The sequence below is a fragment of the Elaeis guineensis genome, chromosome 16 (genome assembly GCF_000442705.2).
Source record: "Elaeis guineensis isolate ETL-2024a chromosome 16, EG11, whole genome shotgun sequence".
Taxonomy (NCBI): domain Eukaryota; kingdom Viridiplantae; phylum Streptophyta; class Magnoliopsida; order Arecales; family Arecaceae; genus Elaeis; species Elaeis guineensis.
This window is the reverse complement of record NC_026008.2, coordinates 38,232,348-38,243,392: the sequence shown is the minus strand read 5'-3', so window position 1 is coordinate 38,243,392 and position 11,045 is coordinate 38,232,348. Positions and strand designations below refer to the sequence as shown.

The following is an 11,045-nucleotide window of genomic DNA, read 5'->3' as shown; positions in this document are numbered from 1 at the left end:
AAGTCCAAGTGGACCAGGGCAAAACTCGGAGCATATGCACGGTGGATAACGAGCAATCGGGAATTCGAGAAGTACAAGGGTAACGTGGCGTGTTCTTCACCGTGGGATTCGGCGTGGTCCATTGGACCTGGTCCAAGTAATGGTTGGACCACAAAAGTTGCATTTGCTTTCCTCCCTACCTTTCTCTCTCTTAATTTACAATTACCACGAGTAACGGAGGTGAAAAGCAATCAGAAAATTCAAACTTTTATGGTACGAGAAAGAGAGAGAGAGTTCCAGACTTTCTTGTGGAAGTGTTGGAAGTAAGGTGAGAAAGGATAGAACCAAGAGCTGTAGTTGTCATCCATCTTGTATATCCTCCATTTCCCAGCCATCCACCTTGGAAGAAAATATAGAGAGACAGGGACAAGAGATACCAGAAGGTCTCCCAAAACGCGTAGGTGGGCAGAGTCCCTGAGGAAATCCCAGAACTCTTTAAGATCCTCAGAATGAGCTCTGTCTGACAGTTTTTTTGCCCTCTGAAAGAGTTTTCGTCAAATTTTCTTCTTCATCTCTTTTTTCTTTCTTCCTCTTGGTGGTCCCAACTCCCTTTTAAACTCCTATATTTCTCCAGATATTTCTTTGACTTCGCTTCTTTCTTCAATTGCTTGAGCTTCTTCCTCCTTTTCGCTTCTCTTCCTTCAGCTTCTTGGATGACTTATTCCCCCATCTTGGTCTTTCTTTTCTTTACCATTTTTTCCTTCACAACCTGATATATGAAAGCTCTTGCAATATAATTTTGGTGTACTCTGGACCTCCACAATCATAATCTTTTCAAGGGGATGGCGGCATGCTTCAGCCTTTGTAGAAAGAAGGCTAAGAACAGGCAAGAGCCGAGCTTGGCACCGGGATCGGCTTCCGTGTCGGTGTCAGCACCTCCCTCAACTGTCACCACTAGTAGGTCGGATGATTCAGCTGCCGGGAAACATACAAGCAAGTCGACGGCCTCGACATCATCGCAGCGCAGCATACCGGCCATGTATGAAGAGAGAGCTCATAATTTGCGTGTTTTCGAGTTTGATGAGCTCAGAAATGTGACTAATGATTTCAGCAGGATGAATAAGATTGGAGAAGGAGGGTTTGGGAGTGTTTACAAGGCTTATATCAAGCCTTTGGATGGGAAGGGGGATAGGATTGCGGTGGCGGTGAAGAGGCTCAACCAGCGGGGCTTGCAGGTATGACCATCTCTTGAATCTTTTTGTTCTTTGAATCCATTGAAAGAGCGTCAAAAGGAATTGTTATTACTTTGGATATTGTTTTGTTGGCGTCCTGTGATCGAATTCTAGTTGGGATGTTGGAGAAAAAAGGCTGCCACATTGTTGTGTTGCATAGAAATATAGAGAAGTATGGATTTCAATCTGTTACATCAATTTATTAGATGCAAAAGATTTTGGATTTTCATTGAGATGTGGAAGTGAAGAATAAGAAATGAGTTTTAATTTCTGTTAGAGTTTCATTCAAAAAGTTATGGAGGATCTTGACTGAACTACAGCTATCAGAAACAAAAATGCAAAAAGAATTTCATGAGGGATATCATGGATAAGATTATGTTGGTTTCTTAATGGAAGATGAAATCCAGGATAAAAATATAACTAGCCAGCACATTCTATTTATCTTTTATATATTCTTTCTTTTAGAATGACTTAGTAATGCTATCTTAGAATCCAGTCTTTCGATCTATAGTTTGCTGATTAGAGAAGTCTTGAAAACTGAAATGAATGGAATTACAGATTTTAGCTTCATCTTGATGCCATTTTAATGATATTGTAGATTTTACACCCCATACATGAAAAAGTAGGTGCTTATCATAACATCTTAATTGTACGAATAAGAACTCCATGCTTGGATCATATGAAAAGCTTTCTGGTGGCATCTGTGGGACATGATCCTATACAATTTTTCTTCCTCAAACTTAAGCATCGATTCATTCAAAATCCACGGCTTATTGTGAAACTTCTTAGATGAGTTCATTATGCACTAGCTTTTTTTTTTTTTTTTCTTTTAAAATTAATGAGGGGAAAGAAGAACATTGACATTTAGGATAAATTGAAAAGGTAGGTAACCAGCAATTTGTTATTGCAATTGCAAAAAAAAAAAAAAAAAAGAAAAAAAAAGAAAAAAAAGGAGTCATAGGTATCCTGTTGCAATGTGACAGTCCCATCTGTTTCTCCGCAGGCACAGAACTTGACCTTTTGCATTTGGGTTGGAGGCATGTGCCTCCCTGGGATAAATGAAGACCTTGCATTAACTGAGTTTGTCTTTTGGCATATATAGACCCCACAGTGACTCAAGTCAACGGAGATGTCCTTTGTGGATCCTAAGTCTTGGTCATGGACAAGGATATTTTGAATATTTTTTAAGCATATGACTTTGTTTTTGAGCTACAATGAACTATTTGGAGATATAAAGCAAGAAAAGGGGTTCTATATCTTAAGAAGAGGAAAAGAGTGAAGGGTGAGATAAAAAAAAGATGGAAGAAATATTGATTTCGGAAATAATAGGTGGAAGATCTCATCTTTTGATTTGTTTTTGGTCAGATCAGTTTCTCAAATCTTTTGACTTCACCTGGAACTAATTTAAAAGGAAAAAGAATCACATGCTATGGATTTGTTCAGAATAATTCAGTCACTCCAAATATTATCATTATGCCATGGAGTTAGCAAATATTATTTGAAGAGATAGCATAAGAAACAGGAGTCTTTTCTTAGGTTAAGGAAAAAGAGTCAGGAATAAGATAAGGAAGAAACAGAAGAAAATGAGAAGAGTTTTTTCAAAGAGGTTTGGGGCATAGTCTTTGAGAAAAGGAATAAAAAGCTGGGGTATAAGGGAAAACTGTAGTTTCTTATGAGGTTTTTCTGAACTCTTCATTTCCTTGTGATTCTTAGTTGCTTCCCTAAAGGTTATTTCTCACGGTAGTTTCCCTGAACATCTTCTTTGGTGGCATACTCTGACTGTTCCTTTCATATAATTCTCAAGATTATCTCTTGGTTTCATCTCTTAGTGCAGAGAATGGGAATGTGTTTTTCTCTAGGTAAATATGGGCTTCCATATGCAAGGAAGAGTGTTTTTTTTTTTTTTCCTTCTCTATTTTTCTGACCAAGGGAAATCTGATTGTGCTCGCAGATCATGGGGATTCGTATAGCTCACTAGGGTTGTACCACCTCAGAAAATTCATGTGAATGGCTATGTAAACTTTCCCCTTTTGATTGAGTCTTTCTTTTGCTTTGTGATACCATGAATCATGTAGAACAAAGGTATAACCAAGTTTTAAGAAGCCAATGCAGGGTTTCTATTGTTATAGCAAATCATTTCTGTTTGAGGCCAGTTATTTGTTATAAAATGTAGGAGATTGATAGACAAATAGTCCTGAAAGTTTTTTTTTTTTTTTGGCAGATAAGACCTTTTATTTATGATATAAATGACTCAAATTTTACATAACTAATTTGTTTACACTTCTTAAGAAGTTTAGTGGATTTGCTATAGGTTATGCAACAATCTTGCAGCTTTGTCATTTCTAAAAATATATGACACCAACACCCCAAATACTTCCAGATATTTACTCTTGTTGCTCTCATTCAATGCTTAATGCTACTCTTTCTTGCATTATATTATTTTTGAATAACCCCTTTTTGATTAGCAAAATATCAGAAATAAAGAAGGAATAGCTATGCTACATTGCTTCTCAACTGTTAGGCAAGGAAATAATCCAGATCATTTAGTTGAAAATTTGAAGCCTTGGGTTTTAATCTGCTTGTTAGATTGTCTCAAAGATTTTGCATGGATTTGCTAGAACCATGCTGCAACTGCTAATGACAACCAGGTTAATTAAATAAATAAATGGCTTCAAGAGGATTTGAACTCTTGGCTTTCTGATACCATGTTAACTTACCACTAGACCACAAGAGCTTAAGCTGATGGGGAAAGGAATGTATATCAGGCTCAACACAACGCTACTATAGAGTCTCAAATAAGAGTAGATTGGCTTCTTTTTTTTTCACTAATGCACAGATGCGCGCACATATTTTCCTTCAATGAACCTGCATTTACTTGTTGTGAAAATAAAATGAATACTGCACTCATTTGGCTCAAGAATTGCGATGGCATGTCAAACTATGAGACTTTAGCTAATTATCTTTAATCAAATGTATTCATCGGAAGAGACATTTTCCTTCAGAAACATTAATTGTGTCAAGCTGATCATCTAAAGCATGAAGTATCAAAATTAGGTTTACATGAGGTTTCTGTTATTTTCTACCACTGATAAGTATATGATGTTTTTTGCTGATATTTTCTTTGTTCTCCATATGTTGACACATCTTTGTAGTTTCAGAGCAGTCTCAATATTTCCTGGAATGTCTCTGTTGCTTATATCTTCTCTATATTTTTTAGGGGCATAAGCAATGGTTGGCAGAAGTTCAATTTCTTGGAGTTCTTGAGCACCCAAATCTTGTAAAGCTCATTGGATATTGTGCCGTAGACAGTGAAAGAGGGATCCAAAGATTATTGGTCTATGAGTTCATGCCTAATAAGAGTTTAGAAGATCACCTGTTCAACAGGAATTATCCTACTCTTTCCTGGAACTTAAGACTGCAGATAGCCTTGGGTGCAGCAGAAGGATTGGCATATCTCCATGAAGGATTAGAAGTTCAGGTTATTTCAGTTTCTTTTTTGATGTTATCCCATTTCTGAATAATGTTGCTTGGGAGTTATTGTCTTCAATAGCAGTTACTATATTCCCACTGTTCCAAGAGGCAAAACCTTGCCTCTATATGCTTAAGCACCTACAATTTTGTCATCAGAAGAAGTCTTATGCATAGATATATCTTATTAGCAAGAATCAGTGGAGCAGCTTTCATTCATGTGATACAAATTTATTACCAGATTACAACTTCTTCAATGTATACAGTGCAAAGCATAGGATACTAGATAATAACAATAATGCCTTGGCCATTATAATGGTTGTTTCTGTTTTAAAATTACCTGTTTGCTTACTAATTCTTTTTTGTTTGTTGGGAAGCATCATATAAATTTTACTTGTTTGCAGCTTTTAACCATAGCCCTCTATATTATTTGTGCAGGTGATCTATCGTGATTTCAAAGCATCTAATGTTCTACTAGACAAGGAATTTAGGCCCAAGCTGTCAGACTTTGGCCTCGCAAGAGAAGGACCAACATCAGGGCTCACCCATGTATCTACAGGGGTAATGTCAAGATTTGTTGAACCATTCATCTATGCTAATTTATTTATGCAATTCTCCATATTAGTTCAAGAGGAGATTCTACCTAAACTTGATATGTTTTGATAATAGTTCAAAATGGTGACTCATGCATATATATATATATGACCATTCTTTTAACCATATTATACATGTTCTCTATAGTCGATGATATCTAATGTAAAACATAACCACCACGATGCATATCAGCTAGATATTGTACAGAATAGACATCATGAAACAGGAGTTAATTGCTTGTATAACTGTTTAAAATCACAAAGAAATAAGAGGCGTAATGGCATGTCATGCAGTGGAGTGAGAGAATAATGGAAAGACAGGGTACTCAATTTTGCCGATACTTCATAAGGCATGTGCCTTCTCTGCACTGTCATATTAGTTAGGTTTAGGTTTAATTCAGGTGGTACAATGGTAAACTTGTAAATCAACAATTTTTTTTTTTTTCTAAAAAAAAAATCCAGAAGGTGGAGACAAAATTTAAAAAGATAATATAGATAATAATGCAAAGCAGATGAAATGGAATAACTCTGAAAACTTAAGAAGGTTCACAAACAATCTTTTCCTCCTTAATATCATAAAATTTCATATTAGGTCATGTTGGTAGTAGGAGGATGAACTTTCGGGACCTATTGGAGAGATTTTCTCAGTAGTCTCATGGGACCAGGTTCCCACACCGATCTTTATACCGAAGATTTGTAATAAGTGGTTCTCTATGGACTCCCTGGTATCCATTTGGTAACAACTGCTACTAGGAAAAAGAAACTTAGAAGAAATAAAGGTGTGACACATAATTCTCACTTTCATCATTTGAAACCAATGATTCCTGCATATCATAATATCAAATGCATTATCTCCAAGCGATAAGTCTTTTTTTTTTAAAAATTTTGCCCAATTCATTTCTGCTTTTATTCCATCCTTGCTACTGTATATGCAAATGTTGACAGTAGTAAGGTGTAAAATCTATGATCTCCAGAATTTGTTCATTGAGAACAAAATTCCTATTTTTAAAGTTGATGCTTTTATCCAATAGTACTTACCCCTCATCACCAATATTATTTGAATCACCTTCTCATATTCATGGTGGTTGCTTGTGCTGATCAGGTTGTGGGGACTCATGGGTATGCAGCACCGGACTACATTGAGACTGGTCATCTCACGGTCGAGAGTGATGTGTGGAGTTTTGGTGTGGTGATGTATGAAATCCTTACAGGCAGGCGGGCACTCGATCGAAACCGCCCATCGAATGAACAGAAGCTTTTGGAATGGGTGAGACAATTTCCTGTGGACACTTGGAAGTTTAGTGTGATCATCGATCCACGACTAAGAAGTGAGTATTCTCTGAAAGCGGCGCGTGAAGTTGCTAAGTTAGCAAATAGTTGCCTTGTCAAGAACAGAAAAGATCGTCCAAAGATGCATGAGGCCGTTGAAAGATTGAAGCAAGCCATTCAAATAAGTTCGACAGAAGCACATTCTTCAACAAGTAACTTGGACAAGCAGAAAAGATCTGAGCCTTCAAGAAGGTGATCATTTTGATGGAGGGAAGGTCTGAATATGGTTTGTAGGAGAGGATTTTTTTTTTGTTCCGTTTTTTTTCTTTTGGGCATCACTTGCTGCCTGTCCAACATCTGAATATGCTTTGGAGTACATTAGGATAATAAAGTGGCATCAACTTATGCCTGATTCTTTGAGTATGTAGGTTGAAAGCTAGCAGCTTGTTTCTCTGATATTTTCTTTTTGATGAAGTGTTATATATCCTAAAATTACTCAATGTGCAACAAAATTTTACAAATCAATATGTATGTTTGTGATGGATGACCAATCCTTCGGTTCGGTAAAGTTCGGCCTTACAAGTTGTATTTTGATCTACATCATCAGTAAATGCCAGCTTTGCAGGGGAAACTTGAGAATTGAACTTGAGTTTACTTATTATAATTTTACTTTTATGTGCACAATAGTATTAATTTTTTTTGCATATTTTCTGTTCCAAAAGTGGACATGCAATGATGATCAATAACAATTTGATTAGCATGGGTGAGCTGTTTTCAAGAGAGGCATACTAGGTTAGCAGTAAAGAGGACAGGTGGTTCTTCACTCTCAACATTATATGCATGAGATGGGCTTACCATGCTTTTTATCCAAAGAAAAATGAAAAAGAAAAAAAAAAATCATATTGGGTCAAAAGAAATTCTATACCATCTATCATTTCATTCATAGATTTCTTGACATGGCTCGTAACTTTTTTATAGATCTTCAACTAAAACTTTTTATTCAATAGCCTCAAGTGTAAATTTTGCATTCCCTTGAGTCATAATATATGTGAATCAATTATTGCTATAAAAGGCAAGATTTTTAGTGCCACACGGGTTTGTCCTCTTGTTCTCATGCAGTCATGCATCAGATCATCATAGGGTGGATCCCTATTATTCTCGCATATTATAACTTTGGGAGGAAGGAGGCCCTTACTTAGGGGAATGATATTGTTGCGATATACTGACCAATCCCTGTATGCCGACTTACCCTCAGACCCATCCGACCGACACCCGACTCCACCGACCGACGACTCCGACGATGACCACCGATAATGTTGTCCGACCGAAGGTACGTCGGCCGAATGGACCCATACCATTCCCGACCGATCAAGCGGCCGAGTCCAAATCACCGACCTACTGTCGGGGGTGGCAGCCGACGTTCGACTTTCACAAGGCACCAGACCAACCGACGGTGTCTCCGGGTCATCATCCGATAGCTGAATACCGACATATAGTCGGTCAGCCCACCCAAACGCCGTACGACCGCTATGGGCGGTTGTCCTGTCAAGGACAAGCGGCATGGCCGCCCTGGGACATTGTCCTGCCAAGGATACAGATTGATCCTAGTGACTTGACAGCCCACGGTGATTTGACGGTCTCCGACGATTTGACAACTCCTCAATTGTCTGCACCATTAATGATGGGACCATACCACAATCCACTATAAAAACGGGTAAGACAACAGTATTGGTAGGCTCTAAGTCCCAAGCTCTAAGTCACGAGAAGCGCCTCTAAGCTCTTGAGATCTCTCTCTCCTGCTGAGCCCCTGATTTTTCACTGTTGCCTAGTCTCCTCTCTGACTTGACCATCGGAGGGTCCCCGTCGAAGGCATCTCCGGTCTGTGAGGACTCTTTCTTGCAGGTGTGCGACGCCGGCGATCGAGCGACAGGGGGATTGACCGCAACAAATTTGACGGGCTAGGAAGGGGGAGCACTCGACAGAGGTAAGCCAGTGGGCTCCACAGAGCTCAAAAAATCTCTCGAAATGACGAAAACCAGAGCTCAACGATCGAGAGCTATCGGATCGGCGAGGCGCTCTTTCCATCAGGAAGAGGCCCCTCCTTCACCTTCCATGGCGGAGCCCAGCTCTTCATATCCGGTGGTAACTACGGAGGCACAAATCGCGGCAATAGTGCGGCAAATGACCGTTCTGACGGACACGGTCAAAAGCCTCCGACAGCAACCGACTCAATTGTCGCAACCGTCGGTGGAACAACCGACGGCGCACCCCCTGCCGTCCAGAAGCAGCCGCAGACGTCCGCGTCAGCTTCCGTCTCCTCCTCAAGAGCAACCGTCTCAGTACTCCCACCAAGAGAGGGTGAGACGGCCGCAGTGCGACATCCACCGGTCTCGACGTCCTTCTCCTTCCCAGCTGGAGCGGACGAGGAAGGAGAAGTGGCCGCGGACACCATCCACCTCACTCTCAAGTTCGTCGGGAGGTTCGACCCCTGGGGTTTCTCAACACCGACGGTTGGACGACTACGAATGCAGGTTTGAGGAAATCGACCGTCGGCTTGCCCAATTTCAGGTGGATGGCCAGAAGTCTTCGAACGATGTCGACTTTCGGACCATCCAACCTCTCTCCCGATTCGTTCTCGACGAATCAATCCCTAGTCGGTTCAAAATACCTCACATGGAGCCTTACGATGGCTCCACCGACCCAGTTGACCATCTAGAGAGCTACAAGGCTCTCATGACAATTCAGGGGGCAATCGATTCCCTCCTCTGCATCGGCTTCCCCGCCACGCTCCGTAAAGCTGCTCGGGCTTGGTACTCCAGCCTCCGTTTAGGGAGTATCCACTTCTTCGAGCAGCTCGAGCAATCCTTCGTGGCCTACTTCAGCACCAGTCGAAAACTACCACGAACCTCGGACAATCTTTTCTTCCTCAAACAGAGAGAAAACGAGACGCTCCGATACTTTGTGGCTTGATTCAACGCTGCCACGCTTGAGGTCTGAGACCTCAACGAAGACATGGCTATCTCGACCATGAAGAGGGGGCTAAGGGGGTCCTGGTTCACATATTCTTTGGACAAGACCCTCCCCCGGATGTATGCCGAGTTGCTGGAGCGCACGTACAAATACATGCGCGCGGACGAAGGAGCTTCCGACCGGCGCCTGACCGAAGGTGCGGGCCAAAAGGAGAAGCAGAAGAAAAATCGGACTGCTGCCGAACCTAGCAGACCCCCGATCGATAAACGGGTCTCGCCCCGATGACAGAGCCCGAGATCGCCCCGATGCCGGAGTCCGAGACCGACGTCCCGCAGGTATGACTCCTACACTCCTCTCTCCGCTCCTCGTGCGCAGATCCTGATGGAGATCGAAGGAGCGGAATACCTACGACGGCCCCCGCCTTTGAAGGCAAAGGGCCTCGACCGGAGGAGATACTGCTGATTCCATCGGGGCCACGGTCATACCATCGAGCAATGCATCCAGCTTAAGGATGAGATAGAGGCCCTCATATGACGAGGGTATCTCGAAAAGTACCGAAGGAACCCGTCAGCTCAGCCCCTTCCTGACCGACAACCCCAATCGACTGAGCAGGCAGCGAATAATCAACCTACTGCTGGAGTCATCAACATGATCTCCAGATGGCTGGATCAGAAAACGACTGCTGAAGGGGAGTCGATGAAGAGGCCGCACCAGAACGATGTAATCATCTTTACAGATGAGGATGTTCGGGGAATCCAAACCCCCCACGACGACGCTGTTGTTGTCTCGGCGATAATAACGAACTATGATGTAAAAAGGATTCTTGTAGATAATGGAAGCTCAACTAATGTTTTATTTTACTCGACATTTTTTCGAATGCGGCTGTCGACCGACCGACTTAGGAGAGTCTCTATGCCCTTAGTGGGTTTCGTCGGGGAAGCCGTCACGGTGGAAGGAGAAATTACTCTTTCTGTGACAGCTGGGACCGAACCAAGATAAAGCACCATCCACATGACATTCACGGTCGTCCAAGTACCTTCGGCCTACAACGTCATACTTGGAAGATCCGGACTAAACTCCCTCAGGGCGATAGTCTCGACATACCACTTGTTGGTCCGATTTTCAACCAAAAATGGAGCTGGAGAAATGCATGGAGATCAACAACTCGCTCGGCAGTGCTTCCAAATCTTCACTCAAAGTAACGAATCGAAGGACTCCCTAACGGTCGACAAGCTGGACCAACAGGAAGAGGAGGAGCGGGGTGAACCGGCTGAACAGCTGATTTTCATCCCAATGACCAAGAATCCTGAACAGATCGTCTGGGTCGGGTCGCAACTGTCCGACCCAGAGCGACGACAGCTGATAGAGCTGTTGAAAGCTAACACCGACGTATTCGCTTGGTCGGCAGCGGATATGTCCGGCATACCTCCGGAAACGATGACTAACTGACTCAACATCGCCCCTGGCGTGAAGCCGGTGAGACAGAAGAAACAGACTTTCGCCCCCGAAAGGTAGAAGGCCATCGACGAGGAAG

General features: G+C 41.9%; 1 protein-coding gene across 2 annotated transcripts; it reads left to right on the top strand.

The window, feature by feature from the left end:
• The first annotated feature begins 384 nt into the window (after nt 1-384).
• On the top strand, nt 385-7,109 carry LOC105059599 (probable serine/threonine-protein kinase PBL19). 2 transcript variants are annotated; one of them, XM_010942952.4, is made up of 5 exons: nt 385-1,018; nt 1,094-1,214; nt 4,429-4,689; nt 5,118-5,240; nt 6,375-7,109. In XM_010942952.4, the coding sequence occupies exons 1-5, from the start codon at nt 822-824 to the stop codon at nt 6,795-6,797; spliced, it is 1,125 nt and encodes a 374-aa protein (XP_010941254.1). In that variant the 5' UTR covers nt 385-821; the 3' UTR covers nt 6,798-7,109. The 2 variants fall into 2 exon arrangements, with proteins under 2 accessions (XP_010941254.1, XP_010941253.1); XM_010942951.4 differs by having other exon boundaries at nt 385-1,214.
• The last annotated feature ends 3,936 nt before the right edge of the window (nt 7,110-11,045 follow it).

Excerpts from the sequence above, each read along its gene's own strand:
- LOC105059599 (XM_010942951.4), top strand. The coding sequence starts at position 822 with ATGGCGGCATGCTTCAGCCTTTGTAGAAAGAAGGCTAAGAACAGGCAA. Across the intron at positions 1,215-4,428 it reads TCAACCAGCGGGGCTTGCAG|GGGCATAAGCAATGGTTGGC; the intron begins GTATGACCATCT and ends TATATTTTTTAG. Across the intron at positions 5,241-6,374 it reads TCACCCATGTATCTACAGGG|GTTGTGGGGACTCATGGGTA; the intron begins GTAATGTCAAGA and ends TGTGCTGATCAG.